This window comes from Sciurus vulgaris (genome assembly GCF_902686455.1).
Source record: "Sciurus vulgaris genome assembly, chromosome: 1".
Classification (NCBI taxonomy): Eukaryota; Metazoa; Chordata; class Mammalia; order Rodentia; family Sciuridae; genus Sciurus; species Sciurus vulgaris.
In genome coordinates this window covers 17,326,428-17,342,124 of record NC_136461.1, presented here as the reverse complement: position 1 = coordinate 17,342,124, position 15,697 = coordinate 17,326,428, and the positions used below count along the sequence as shown (strand labels likewise).

Genomic DNA, 15,697 nt, shown 5'->3' with positions numbered 1-15,697 from the left:
CCACAACTTTTAAGAACAGGAATGCATAAAAAAGAAAGGTTTACCTTAATATATAAACTCAATTTCAGCAAAGAACTTGTAAAAATGAGAGCTCACAAATACTACAATAGCTATCAAGTAATCACTAATTAATCTTTTCATTTTATCATTCCTACTAGCCCAATTAAACACAGAAATACTTAGCAGTGTGATCTGAAATCTGATTGGTTTGCTGAGCTGGCCCGTTTTTTTGGAAAGAGATCAAGAAAATTTTGTTTGGGAACTTAAAGAACCTGAATTAAGCGTCTCAATTCTTTCACTACTCAGTCTTGTGTTCTCAAAGCAAGTTACCTAACCTCTGATAAGATTTCTTTACCTGCTAAAATAGGGATAATAAAACAAAGAAATAAATGTTTAATCCTAATCTGACATTACAAATTTTATACAAGAATTGAAATCTCACACTGTACCCCATAAATTTGTATGGTTACTACCTGTCTATTAAAATTTTAACACACACATACACACACTAACTTTTTGGTGATACTAAGGCTCAAACAAGGGCTCAAGAATTCTAGGCACCGTCACTGAAACTCCTCCAAATAAAAACATATTTAAAAGGAAATATTTAGAAGTGGTGGGGGGGTAGAATAATGATATCTACTTCACAGGTTTGTTGTGTATATCAGAAATTACACATCAAGTACCTGTGGCAGTTGTTCAGTAAATGGAAAATACCACTTTCACTTTACTCAGATTATAGCCTGGTTGGCAGTGTACTAAATGCTCTAAAATATTTTAAGTCAGAGCTTAAATCAATCCAGTTAACTCCTACATTTAAGGAATTGTAGATAGTATATAAGACTGCATTCTTCCCCAGTTTTTTACCAACAAAAAGAAAACGTCATCTTAAATTTTACCGTATCAACCACCTTGCTTTTTTTTTAAATTGGAACTCCTTTCCAATGGAAATACTTGACAAAAGTCATAAGAACAGGTTTCTACCTGTTTGAAAATATCACTCTTGCACCACAAGAAATGAGTAGTCACTACCAAATTCGTTACAAAATGGACAGTTCAGTCGTGTGAAAATTTGACAAGCTCCTTTGAAATTATGGTTCCTAAGTAACTACCTTGATTACATGACCGAAGAACAAATAACTGACGAAGTGTCTTAAGTTCAATGCTTGGAATGGTATCGCAACTTCTAATGAAAAACTAGTTGGCATACTTCAAGCTAATTAAAGAATAATTTCGATGCCTGGTTTGCAGTGTCAAGAGAGATCTTTATTAATGCCCTGGCCTTCCTCTCTTCCAATTTTTCTTTTAAACACACACAAAATGCAAATTACATGCTCTAGGGAAAGAGTCAACCTGTATTACACAAAATGGAGATTTTAGCTTAGACCCAGTGGTCTTTATACGTGGATAACCCTGCATTTAAAGAACATGCAAACCCCGCAGGGCTCATTTGCAGTCAACTTGAGTCCTCTAAGTGTCCCTTCATACCCATCTAGATCTCGATCTGGAGCTCATTTCCTACAGGAATGCAATATGACTCCAGCACGGGGGGCGAAAAACGGTGAGGTCTGGGCCGGCCGAATGCCTTCCCGCCCGCGGAGCCCAGGTTCGGAGTCACCTCTTCTCCCGAAGAGTCCAACAAACTCGCGAGCGCGGGCGGGGGAGGCGGCGAAGGGCGGGAAGCCGAGGGGACTCACCCCGCAACCTGCCTCCACACGCGCCTACTTTTCGTTGCCCCCTCTGCCCTCACAGAGCCTCCGACTCAAACGTTCCGACTGCAAATTATCTGCGCTCCCCTCCCTGAAGGGATATCAAATTGGGCGGGAGCTCCCGCGAACTCTGACCCGGAGCCTTCGCGAAGGCTTAGGACCTGGGGGGAGGAGGAGGGAGAGCCCGCTCCCTCCAGGGAGGCCGCTGAGCGCCCCCCGTCGTCCTCCTCCCGGAAGACGCTCTTCTGGGGCGCACCCCCAAACCGTACGCTCCGGGCCCTCCCGCCGCCAGTCACCTCGGGCTTCCCTCCGCCCTCCCTCTAGGGACTTCCTCCTCCGGGCTCCGCTAGGCCCCAGGACCCAGCGGCGGGCGCGGCGCTCGGCCCGCAGGCCCCGCCAGGCGGGCGGCGAGGTACGGCTCCGGCCCATTCCCGACGCCATTTTCCGGCCACCGCCGCCGCGTAGGGGGGACGATCCCGGAGGAGGAGACTGCGCAGGGGCGCACCGGTCTCCGCCGCAGCGCGGTGGGGAGCCTCTGCCGGCACCCGGAATCCTCAGGGTCTCCAAGGCCTCCCTTCGTGGGCCACCGTGTCCCGAGTTTAGACCTCCTCCAGGGTCTTGCGGAGAAGCCCCTTCACCTCAACCCATATCCCCGCGCTCCTACTTACGCGGAAGAATCCCGCGTCCATCTTGCTGCCTCGCTCGGAGATCGCTCCCTATCCCAGGGTGCACCGCGCCGCCGCGACGGAGGGCGGGACCGGCGGAGGGGAGCAGAACGCCGGGACGCAGCGCGTGCCGCTGCACCCGCCCCCTCCAGCCGACACGGGGCCGCGCCTGCTCAGTGCGCCGAGGGCCCGCCACGCGTGCGCACGCGCACCAGTTGGGGCGAGCTTCTACCTGGCCGAGGCTTTTTATTAGCCAATGAGGGAGGCGAGCTCGACGATCGCAGCCAATGGGAGAAAGAAGAAGAGTGGTCGGCCCGGCCTTGCGAATCCTTTTGTGGCGCGTGACCAGCCTTGTTCGCGCGATGGGACTTGACCCATCCTTCCACCCGTAGTTGGGGGTAGGGAGGCCTTCCGCTCACGGGGCTCGGTGGAGCGTTTGAAGAGAAAGGCTGTTACCTCAGAGTGACGCTGGTGGGGCGGCCCGTGCGCAAGCGAGAAGGCCGTGCGGCCTCCCCTGTCATTGTGAAAGTTACGCCGGTGCGGGTTTTACGACTTCCCCGGCTGTCGGGACTCGCCCTAAGTGGTCGCGATGCAGCACAAATGACATCCGCCTTCTGGCCCAGCCTTTGCTGGGCCGTGGAAGGAGCGGGAAGCGTCCGTTAGTGGAGTTTCGGTTTCACTGCCGGGTAGCCCGGCGGACGGGCGGGCAGCCGGCGCGGCCCCGTCCCGCCCGCCCCGGTGGCCTCCGTGCCAACCCTGTGCCGACGGCGTCTGTGTCTCCCGCGCAGACTGCAAACGCTGGCGGCGCCGCCCGCTTGACGTGTCCCCCGAGACCCCCGGTGGACATCGCAGACCTGGCAGGCCCAGGCCACGCTCCCCGCCGCCCGCCGCCAAAAACAAAGGCCGCGCTCCCGAGGTCTCGCCGCCCCGCCCCATTGTTCTGGACGCTGGCCTGGCGCGGGTCTCGGCCCCTGAGGTCGGAGGCCCGGGCATCTGCCTGGCGTGCCTGCCCTGCCTGCCCCTGCTCTGCCCCCGTGGCCCTCATCACCTTCGGACTTAACTGCTGGGGCGGGGGTCCTGCTGGTCAGCCCGGGCCACTCCACCGCGCAGCCACATCCTCAGCCCCTACTGTTGTTTATTTTGAGACAGGGTCTTGCCAAGCTGCCCAGGCTGGCCTTGAATTTCTGATCCTCCTGTCTCAGCCTCCCAATTTGCTGGAATTACAGGTGCCGCCCAGCAGTTGAGATTGTTATTGTCTGTTCCCCACACGGGAATGTAAGCTCCCTAGTCGGGGCCTTTTCAGTGTTTTCACTGATGTGTGCGCCCCTACACACACACACCACCCTAGAATAGTGTGGTAGAACAGTGGCACGTGGCTCAGTAAAAAATTGAACGGAAGGTTTGGAAGTGGCCTCTATAGAACACGACCAGATGGAACTATGAAATCATAACGCTCCCTATCTCGCTGTTCTCTGGTTCTGATTAGCCTTTCTGTTTTAACTCCCTTCACTGCCCTGCTAAGCCACATTCCCGGCCCTTTTTTGCTTTGAGACAGGGTCTCACTAAGTTGCTTAGAGCCTCACTGAATTGCTGAGGCTGGCTTAAAACTTGGCCCTTCCTGCCTCAGCCTCCGGAGTCATTGGGGTTACAGGCGTGCACCAACGTGCCCAGCTCCTTTTGACTTTGTCATCGATCCTTTTATCTTTTCCCTGACAAAGGTGATGTGTCACTCCTCTCTTGATTTCATTTCTCTTCATATTCCAGATCTCTGTCTATCAGGCACAGGTCTGGCCCAGACCTGTATTTTCAACTTCCTGCTGACATACCCACTGGATGTTTTAGAGGCTTCTGAGGCTCAGCATGCAGCACAACTCCTCTCCACCCACTTGCCTCAACCTTTTTGCTGTTCTTAATGAATGAGGCCATCTTTTTCTCTGTCATCACTTTCTCTTCACCCTCCACAACCACTAAATCTTGCCCTTTTTTCTCTTTTTAAAACATATATACATGTTTTTTAGCTGCAGATGGACACACCTTTTAGTTTTTATGTGGTGCTGAGGACGGAACTCAAACCTACCAAGTAACTCATGGACTAAAACAGTTCGGTAGCTGAGATGGAATTGTTGATGGATTAAAAACATGCATTTTGCTCTGGAGGATGTCTTTGAACATACTGGCGAGTATATTAGCTATCTATTGCTGCATAACAAATCACTCCCCAAATTTTGCAATATTTAAAACAAACTTGTCATCTCCTGCTTTTTTTGGGTATCAGGAGTCTGGAGTGGCTTAGGTGGGTGACTCTGGCGTAGCGTCTTTCAAGGGAATGTAGTCAAGGTGACAGTCAGCTGGAACCAGATGTTTCCAAAAGGGCTTACCCACATGGCTATAGGCAAGAGCTTCAGTTCTTTGCCACATCGCCCGATCTTTAGTGGTGGTTAGTGTCTTTATGGCGTTTGAGCCGGCTTCCCTCAGTGGGAGCAAATGATCCAAAAGAGAACCGGACAGAAGTCACAATACCTTTTATGAAGTCATATGTCATAGTTTTCAAAATATTGGTTACACAAGCTCCACCTATTCAGCCTTGGAGAGAACTGTACGAGGACATGAATACTAGCAGGGGAGGATCATTGGGGGCCACTTTCAGATTTAGAAGGGACTCTCCCCTCAGGATGTTTGCACATGCTCTGTCTCCTTGGTCTGAAAGCATTGTTCCCTCCCTCCCCTCTCTTGGCCCTCTCCACCTTGCCTTATTATCCTTAACCCTTTAACTGGTGAACTTTAATTCTTCCTCTAGGCTTCAGTTTAGACATGACCTTTTCCTGGAAATATTTTCGCTTATTGGAACTCAATACCTAGTATCTGATTATCTTTTAGAGGGTCATTGAGCCTCATAAAAACCCTGGTCTGGAGCTGGGGGATGGAGCTCAGTAGTTTAGCATGTGCAAGACTCTGGATTCAACCTCCTCAATCCACAGAGCCAAAACCAGAACAAAACAAAATCCCTGAGTCCAGACCTCACAAAGCAGGATTCCATATTTCACCTATGCTTGCATATGTATTCTTATTACACATATGCTAATCTCTGCTTTTAGACAAGGCAAACTCTTTGAAGACAGACTGTGCCTTTCTCTCAACTATCCTCAATACCCAAACCAGAGTTTGAATAGGTTCTAATGACCTGTGCAATGACAGGCGTTTTGGCCAGATGCACAATAGTTAAGTGTTAAAAACAATGTGCCAAAGGTCAATATTTCCATCATAGAACAGACTTTTGGGATATAAGAACATATTCTTTCATGCTTTCAAGAAAGTATGAAAATGTACCTACAGGTATAAGTATGTTACTGAACCAGGCCCGTTTTGCCATTCATGACATTTTGCAAGCAAAAGTTTATGGAAAAATGTTTTAAATAATGATAAAAATAAAAGTATAAGAGAGTTTATGCATGAGGGTTTGAGGATATGGGAGCAAAGTGGCTTAAGGCATAAGGAGGGTGATTGGAAGTAATGAGTGGTCTCTGTGTGTAATCAATCTCCAGAGCTCTTCACAGGACAATTCAGAAAATGGTAGCACTAGTGTCAGCTGAGGGTAAAACTTTCAACCTTCTAATATCAAAGAGGTCCCTCATCAGACAGCTGTGCGGGCCCAAGTGAAGAGTCAGTGGTTTCGACAAAAATAGTGTTGAAGTCCCCGGAAAGTAACTTGGCAATCGTTATTATCATGACCTACACCCCAGAAGTGTTGTCCACTAAAAAGACTAATTATGTATTGCTGAGTTGGATGACCTTCAAAATTAGTGAGTTTTAAGGTCAATATAAGCAAGTGAAATTAGCATATAATGTGGTTTCCCCTCATTTTCAATTATGACTACGACTTTATTCTTACAAGTTTTAATGTTTTGAGGGGTGCGGCTCAGTGGTAGGGTGCTTACCTAGCATGCATGAGGCCGGGGTTCCATCCCAGAAGCACAAAAAAGAAACTTTGAATCATCAAATTGTTTTAAGTGTAGCATTATCGAACAGGAATAATTGCAATGAATGTTCCTGCAACCACTGAACTGCACATTTTTGGGGTTTTGTGCTGGGAATTTTAAGTGCTCTATCATTTTTTCAGAGTAAAAAGATGCTTTCTACTTCCTGAATATCTCATGGCCCTCTTCATATTTATTCTAGTGATAATTATCTTTTTAAAATTTTTTTAGTTGTAGATGGACACAATACCTTTATTTTTTAAAAATTTATTTATATGTGGTGCTGAGGATCAATCCCAGTGTCTCACACATGCTAGGCAAGCTCTCTATCCATGAGCTGCAACCCCAGCCCCTTTTTCATTCTTTTAAGCAATCAAAATTCACAGAGGTTAACTACATAAAATGCCAGAAATCTCTGGAATAAAGGATGAAAACTGAGTCGGATCTTTTTTTTTTTTTTTTTTTTTTTTAGTATTAGGGATTGAACCCAGGGCCTTGCACTTATGAGGCAGAGACTCTACCAACTGAGCCATATCCCCAGTCCTGGATCTATCATTGATATACAAAGCTGTCATGCTATTAGAAGATTTCTAATCATTCTGTATATGCAAATATCAAAGACATGGAAGTAGCATGGAGTTTTTTGAATTTCACACTTTCCTAGTCTAACAGGAGTCACTAGATGGCGGTCTACCCTCTGATGATAATGTGACTCTGGTAGGGCAGGACTTGTTACTGGAAATAAGTAAACTATTACAAGAGTATGTGGTTTGATTGGTTGTTTTTATATTGAACTCTTGAGATAGATGCTCACCATTTTTTAGGGGGAGGGGGTTGCTGGGGATGAAACCCAGGGGCGCTTTCTTTACCACTGAGCTACATCCCCAGACTTTCTAATTTTTTACTTGGAGACATGATGTTCTTATGTAGTAAGGAACACAGGGGAAGTGTAAGACAGTCCTCAAAGTTTACAGTGTAGCCAGGAGGACAATAGTAACAGGCATGAGAGAAAAATGCAGCAATCTTTTTGTGCTTTTTATTCCATTGGAAGAACTCTACTGATCTTATATTCAGACGTTTTGTTTGCATAGTTTAACAAAAAAGGGCTGGAAGATAAAGAGATCTATCTTCACTCTGGATTAAGAGAACACTATCTTTCTGTCAGTTCTCATAATAACAGCAATTAACATTTTAGGGGACATATTATGCAAAGCTTTATGTTAATATTTTAAACACACAAGTTGATTCAATCCCACAATAATAAACCGTAGATTGTTGTAAGCTGAATTTTGCCCTCTTCCTTCAGGCGTTGAAGTCCTGACCTGCAGTCGGTATCTCAGGATGTGACTGAGTTTGCTGACTGGGCATTTAAAGAGGTAATTAAGTTAAAACAAGGGCATTAGGTGGGCCCTAATCCAATAGTCTGGTGCCTCCAATACATCAAGGTTAGAGCCAGGCGCGGTGGCGCACACCCATGATACCAGCTACTAAGGAGGCTAAACCAGGAGGATTTCAAGTTAGAGCCCATTTTGGGTAATTTAGAGAGACTTTGAAAAGTGAAAAAATAAAAAGGGCTGGGGATGTAGCTCAGTGTCAGAGTCCCCGCGGGTTCAATTCCCACCACCACAGAAACAAAATAAGAAGAGATTATGGCTTTTACTGTCAACCTCTGTGTCTAACCTAACATCCTTGTGACTTCTAGATGGAACTCTTGGAATGTATCATTAAACTTGACTCACCTCTAGCTTTCACCAACCCTAAGCAAAGGCATGGTGGTGGACATCTGTGATCCCAGGGATCAGGGAGGCTGAGACAGGAGGATCACAAATTCAAGACTGGCCTCAGCAATTTAAAAAGACCCTAAGCAACTTAGTGAGATTTTGTCCCAAAATAAAAAATATAAAAGGGCCTGGGGATGTGGCTCAATGGTTAAGGGCCCCTGGGTTCAGTCCCTGATACCAAAAAACAGAAACAAAAACAAAAAACCCCAAAATCCCCCATCTGAGTTGGAGCATTACACGCCTGTAATCCCAGCTACTTGGGAGGTTGAGACAGACTGATTGTCTCAGCAACTTAGTGAGACCCAGCCTCAAAAAATAATAAGGACTGAGGATGTAGCTCAGTGCTGTAGGCCCACTAGATTCAATTCCCAGTATTGAGAACAAAATGACAACATCAAAATCCTATGGAGGGAGCTGGGGAGATAGCTCAGTCGGTAAAGTGCTTTCCTTGCAAGCATAATGCTGTGGGTTCGATTCCCAGCACCACAAAAATAAATAAATAAAAAATAAATCCTATAGAGGGGATTGCCTTGCCATAGCCTGCCTATCTGATGGCCCCACCTGTGCATTTTATAAACACATTTATTCATGACTTTTTTTTAATAAAAAAATTGTGTTTACTTAGAAGCATTCAGAATGTCAGCAAAACCGTTGCTTTTTCAATTACAGAGTGGTATTCAGTTAACAGAACAACAATTAAGCTGCATCAGAGACAACTGAAGATGAAAAACTACCGTCCCCGTATATAACTAATTTGTGCTGTGCACCAACAAGAACCTGCTTTAAATTTCTAGGCCAATTTACAACCCCCATACTGTACCAGGGAAGGTTAGTGGCTATTGAAAATACCACCAGGACAGGGCTATCTAAAGACACATTCGGTAGTGTGTTAACTATACAAAAAAAGACACTGTACAGTTTAAAAACAAATCTTACACAGCCTTACATTTCAATTTTTTTCTTTAAAAGGAGTGAGTTGTGTACAGGGGGGCTGAATGCTTTATAGACAAGGAAAAAAAAACTGCTAGAACCAACTTATTCATCCTCATCTTCATCTTCATCTCCTTCATCTTCCTCTTCCTCCTCTTCATCTTCCTCCTCTTCCTTCTTTTTCTTGCTTTTTTCAGCCTTGACAACTCCCTTTTTTTGCTGCATCTGGTTTTCCTTTAGCTCGGTAGGCAGCAGTATCCTTTTCGTATTTCCCCTTCGGCTTAGCAGCCTTCTTTTTCTAAGGCTGCTTATCATGTGCAGCAGCGATTCCATATCTCCCTCAGTTTCTTTGCAACATCACCAATGGATAGGCCAGGATGTTCTTTGATTTTTGGGCGATATTCAGAACAGAACAAGAAGAAGGCCGACGGAGGCCTCTTGAGTGCATTGGAATCCTTGAACTTCTTTTTTGTCTCCCCTTTAGGAGGGATATAGGTTTTCATTTCTCTTTCATAATGGGCCCTGTCCGCCTTTGCCATGTCTTCAAATTCTCCTTTCTCTTTAGCAGACATGGCCTTCCACCTCTGAGCACTTCTTAGAAGACTCTGAAAAGTTGACTGAAGCATCTGGGTGCTCCTTGTGCTCCTCCCAGCAAGTTTGCACAAAGAATCCATATGATGACATTTTGCCTCTCGGCTTCTCAGGATCTCCTTTGCCCATGTTTAGTTGTTTTTCCTCAGCGAGGCACAGAGTCGCCCAGTGCCAGTCCGGCCCTCACTTGCCCCGGCGCTGTCTCTGTGGAGCCCAATGTACTGCAATGGCTGTGACGGCAGGAGCCAGGCGCAGCCTCCTCCCTCTCCGCTCTGTCCATGACTGTCTTCTTTTCTGTGAATATAAAGGTTCAGGAAACCTCTTCCACCGTGGAACATGTCATTCAGGATGTTGAATCTGTGTTCCTGGGTTATGGTCACTTATATTTGGCTCAGAATAAACTATTGTGTTACTTCCTTTAAACAGAGTTAGTGTTTTGTATGGAAAGAGCCTCAGAATTGATACTGGTCAAACGACAGTTATGTCGTGTGCATGTACGAATATGTAACAACTCCCATCCAGATGCACGGCTATAAGGCACCAATAAAAGATGTGGAAAAAAAGCCAGAAGAAACCAGCGCTGCCACACCTTGGTGTTGTGAGCATGCTGTGACATTAATGGAGACCAAACGTGTCTGCCTCTTTCCACAAGGCCAGGGTTTACTGAACAGCAGTGAATTCACGGCCATACTACTTTCATCAGCAGCGGTTCATTGAACACGTGGCGGGGCACCTGCTAAGTCATAAGCCAGGCAATCACAGGTTCTTTATTCCAATCTTAATTTCTAATACCTACAACACTTCAGTCACAAAGCACATGTCACACAGTTTTACACAAATTGTTTCAGGCAGCTGAACTGAAAGCAAAGGCAGAAGGTAGAGAGCTGCCAAGAGTCACTGTAGCTGGTCGGAAAAGATTAGGAACCAGCCAAAGAACTCCTTCAAGGCCCGGAGCTGCCAAAGCACAGGAAAGTGTTCTAGGTCAAGGTCAGGAGAGACGGCAATTTCACAGCCCGCCAGCTTGGAGCAGGACTCGCGTGGTCACAGTAGGCAGGAGGGACAGCACTCTCTTAAAGCCAGATGACAGATTCAGAGGTTCTTCACTGTGGCATTTTCCTGGGCAAGACTCATGACCAGTGACCAGATGCCAGGGTCGAGGTGTCGCTATGCCCAGTCTTAGGGCGCTCCTCTTTAAGGGCCTCGAGGGAGGGCGTGGTGTCGTTCGCTGGTCTGGTGTGTGTGAAACCTGCGTAGGCCTCCTTGTTCTGAGTCTGAGAGGCCCGCGTATCCTCGGGCTTCTGATTAGTTTGATACGTTCGCAGGTGGGCATTCTTTTGGAATGGTTCATTTCTCAGTGTGTCTCACGGTTGTGCCAGGCAGATGGTGGTTGGTTACCTTCCACCTCAGCGCTGATACTCACCATGGAGTAACTCATGGCAAACTACCGCTTTACAAAATGGAGTAACCGAGGTTCAGGCACAGCCTGGACACTGCTGTTCTCCACATCAGAGAGCAACCCAGAGCAGGGTACAGCCTGCTCTTCACACTTGGGTCTTGGATTTCTAGCCTCCAGAATTGTGAGGAAATAAGTTTCTGCTGTTAAAGCCACATAGTCTGTGGTGATTGGTTTTGGCAGTCCTAGTAATACATAGGTATTATCCCCATTTTACAGATGAATAAAGTGAGGATTGCAAAGAAAGAGTTGCCTACAACTCACATAGCTGGCACACAACAGAATTCACTTTCTAGGTCTGGTCCACCTGCTTAGGGTTCAGACCACAGCATCGCTCATGGCTGGGTGCTCATGTGGGTGTCAAGCCAAGGGCCGGAGGAGGAACAGACAGATCTTTTCCTTCTGGCGAATGAGCAAATGCACCCTCCTTAACCTGGCCAGCCTCCCAGTCCATGCCCAAACCCAGGGGAGGGGAAGGGAAAGTCAGAGTACTTGGCTGAATTTTCTTCACCTTTAGGCTCGTGATGATTCTGGTAATGGTCATAAGTGGTCACTGATTCAAATAATCTTTAACTTTATTTAAAAATGGGAAACAGCATATGTTCCTCTGAGTGATTTTTCTTCCCCCAACCCGAGGGTTGAGGGTTGAGGGTCTAACCCAGAGCCTTACACATACTAGGCAAGGGTTCTGCCACTGAGCGGAATACCCAATCCCTCTTTTCTAATCCCCTGATTGGGCAGGATACGGATCACACTGTTTTATAAATGCAGGGCTAGCGAGGACCAGACACAGGGAACCATCAGTAAATATAAATTTGAATCACAAGACTTCTCTGTTGGCCTGCTGGAACTATTGGGGATTAACTTGTGGAAAACTGAGGGCAAACAAAACAAAACAAAAACAAAACAACTGAGAGAAAGCCAGCTGTGATTCCAGCTCCTCAGGAGACTGATGGAGGAGGATCACAGGGAGGAGGATCACAGGCCTCAGCAACTTTTTTTTTGCGGTGCTGGGGATCGAACCCAGGGCCTTGTGCTTGCAAGGCAAGCACTCTACCGACTGGGCTATCTCCCCAGGCCTCAGCAACTTAATGAGACCCTGTCTCAAAATAAAAAATAAAAGGGGCTGGGGACTTAGCTGAGTGGTAGGGCACCCTGGGTTCAACCCCGGTATCAAAGAAAAAAAAAAAAGAAAAGAAAAGAAAAGAAAAAAGATGAAAGTCATGCAAATAATTAGTCAGTCACAGTGCAGATGAGCTTTAGTGGAAAAGATGAGCCCAAAGATCCAAGCTCATTGTCTTTTCAACATTAACCAGTTTCCCTTTTTCTTTTTCTGATTTTCAGTGTTTTATTTCTTTAGAATGATGTTTATTGAACTGTTTTAGGTTCACCAAATCTGGGTGCAGTCCACACCCGGAATCCTAGCGACCCAGGATCTAAGGCCGGAGGATTGAGAGTTCAAGGTCTGTCTCAGCAACTTAGTGAGGCCCTAAGCAACTTAGGGAGATGCTGTCTCAAAATAAAAAATAAAAAGGGCTGGGGTTGTGGCTCAATGTTAAAGTGCCCCTGGGTTCAATCCCTAGTACCAATAAATAAAATAAAATAAAAATTAAAAATTCACTGATCATTTCCTAGGCTATATCCAACCTGATGTTAATCACAGTTAAAGCATTTTTTTTTTTTTTTTTTTTTTTTGCAGTGCTGGGAATTGAACAGGGCCTTGTGCTTTTGTGCTTGCAAGGCACCCACTCTCCCAACCAACTAAGCTACATCCCCAGACCTTTTTTTTTTTAATATTTGTTTTAGATGTTGATAGACCTTTATTGTACTCATTTATTTATATGTGGTGCTGAGAATCGAACCCAGTGCCTCACACATGCTAGGCAAGCACTCTACCACTGAGCCACAGCTCCTGCCCCCAGTTAAAGCATTTTTAATCGCAAATGCTATGTTTTCATTTTGAAATTTCCATTCCGTTCTTTTACAGTTTCTAAATACCTCCTTACATTTCCTATTTCTTCAGCCACTATTTGTATCTTTTCCTGCAAATACCTTAACAAATATATCTTTGCTGTTCCAAATACTCTGTCTCTTAATTCCAAAGTCTGGGTCATTTGGGGTCTCTTTCTGTTGACTTATCTTTCTTTTCCCTGCATGTCAGAGTTTTCCATTTTGTTGGATATCTAATAAGTTTATTATACAATGAACATTGTGCATAATATTTCAAAAGGACTGGATCCTGCTATTTTCCTCTGAAGAAAGTTGTGTTTTATCCTAGCAGGCAGTTAAATTACTGACAGACCATCTCCACCTCGTGGAGACTTGGTTTATGCTTTGTTAGGATCAGTCATTTCAGTAATTGGAGTTCTAGAAAGAGAAAAGAGAAATAATACATAATGAAAGACGATTAACCAAAAATTTTCTAAATTTGATTTAAAAACAATACTTTTTAAAGATTGGGGAAGCTTGGCGAGGAAGCTCATGGAGGATAAATACAATGGAAATCAAACCCAGGCACCTCATGGACAAACTGTTGGAAACCAAAGATCAAGAGAAAAATTTAAAAGCAACCGGAGAAAATGGATGCATTTGGAAATGGACGGCAGAGGGAAAATGATAAGAATGAGGGCTGGTTTCTCACCTCAGTGGAGGCTGGAAACCAAGGAAGCTACAACCTTGAAGGGCTCAGGGAACACAAAGCCACCTCGAAGTCTGCATCCAGTGAGGACATCTTTCAAAAACGATGAAGTAAAGATACTTCTGATTAAGTCAAAGTTGAATGAATTTGGCACCAGCAGACCCTCACCCCAAGAAATCCTTGAGGAAGCTGTGTAGGCTGAAAGGAAATGATAGCAGCTGGAAATGTAGACGTATAGAAGAGAGGGAGGAAGCGGGAGGGAGAAAGGGGACACGGGAATGGTAAATAAGTCTATGAATATTTATTTATTTATACATATATATTTTTTGGGTGGTACCGGGGATTGAACCCAGGGGCACTCCAACACTGAGCTACATCCCCAGCCCTATTTTGTATTTTATTTAGAGACAGGGCCTCACTGAGCTGCTTAGCACCTCGCCATTGCTGAGGCTGGCTTTGAACTCTCCATCCTCCTGCCTCAGCCTCCCAAGCTGCTGGGATTGCAGGTGTGTGCCACCCCACCCGGCTGAATATTTAATTTCAAAACCATCTATTTTCCTCCCTTTTTAAAAAATTCTTCCCCCCTCCCCCCGGGCCAGGTAGCCTACAAGTCTCGTGAGTAGTCTGGTAGTTTGGCTAGCGTAGCCTGGCATGTGTGAGGCCCCTTCAAAGTTCTGGTTCCATTGTCTTCTAGCCCCAATGGGGCGAGAAATCAACCCTCACTCTTACCACTGTTCCTCTGCTGTCATGCTTCCCTTTTCTCTGGTTGCTTTTAATATTTTCTCTGTCTCTTTGGTTTCCAACAGTTCATCCACCATGTGGTGGTGCACACCCATAATCCCAGCTACTCGGGAGGCCGAGGCAGGAGAATCACAAGTTTGAGATCAGCCTGTGTCACATAGCAAGACCCTGTCTCAAAATTCAACAAAAAGGGCTGGGGGGCAGCTCCCTGGTCCAGTGCTTGCCTAGCCTGTGTGAGGCTCTGGGTTCATCCCAGAACTACAAAAGCATTTTAAAAATTAAAAAATAAAGAGGTCCGGGGCTGTAGCTAGTGGCAGAGAACAGCTGGGTTCAATCCAGTATCACAGGAAGCTGAATCCTGGGCTCCACACCTTAGGCACTGAACCACACCTCTGGCCCTAAAAATTCTTTAAACATCAATCCACTTTCAAACAAAATCAATAGCAATCTAATTTGGACTTTTGACACATGGAGATACAGATATGTGCCATCGATAGTCACTCTTCTCTAAACTTGTCTTTTTTTTTTTTTTTTTTTTTTACCCAGGACTGAACCCAGAGCGCTCTACCCCTTTGCTACATTTCCAGCTCTTTTTATTTTTAATTTTGAGACAGGGTCTTGCTAAGCGGTCCACGATGACCTTGAACTTGTGATCCTCCTACCTCAGCCTCAAAAGTCACTGGGATTCCAGGCACGCACCCCTCATGCCTCTCTTTTTTATCTTTCATGAAATTCCAATAAAAATATAAACAGAATTCTTGAAGAATTTGCAAACTGATTCCAAAATTGTTATAGAAGCTAAATGTCCAAGGAGAGTTAAGACCACCACTGAAGAGAAATGTGGGGGGGAGGCCTGGCCCTCATGAGGAAAGAGCAGGATCTGTTTATAGATGACACCAAAGAAGCACGGCAGCACAGGAGACCCACGTGTACCTGGAAGTCTGACCTGAGACAGAACTTGCTTCGTTAGGTTAAGGAGGCTGAGTCAACTGGTTACCAACGTGTCCAGGATGAAACTGGATCAGCACTGCGCCCGGAACACACAAGTTAGTTCTCAATGATTAAAGGACAGAAAAATGTGAAAGACAAAACTTCAAAAAAACAAAAAAAAGGAACACTTTACGAGAATGTCCTTGAGGCCCAGGGACACGGAGGACCTCCTTAAACAAGGTAGAGAAAGCGCTAACGGTACGTGGTAGTCGGGTTTCCATGCCT

General features: G+C 45.7%; 1 protein-coding gene and 1 pseudogene across 14 annotated transcripts in view; both read right to left on the bottom strand.

Moving 5' to 3' along the window:
• SRRM1 (serine and arginine repetitive matrix 1) overlaps positions 1–2,510 on the bottom strand; it is a 27,731-nt gene extending 25,221 nt beyond the window's left edge. For 12 of the 13 annotated variants that reach the window (XM_079130478.1, XM_079130484.1, XM_079130488.1 and 9 more), the window contains exon 1: positions 2,378–2,510. In XM_079130478.1, the coding sequence (XP_078986604.1) occupies positions 2,378–2,398 (21 nt within the window). In that variant the 5' untranslated portion in view covers positions 2,399–2,510. The remainder of the gene's footprint in view (positions 1–2,377) is intronic. The other variant, XM_079130487.1, reaches the window with a different exon arrangement.
• Positions 2,511–8,839: 6,329 nt separating this feature from the next.
• On the bottom strand, positions 8,840–9,872 carry LOC306656843 (high mobility group protein B1-like; annotated as a pseudogene). The gene has a single exon. The product of its transcript is annotated as a high mobility group protein B1-like (transcript).
• Positions 9,873–15,697: the final 5,825 nt, after the last annotated feature.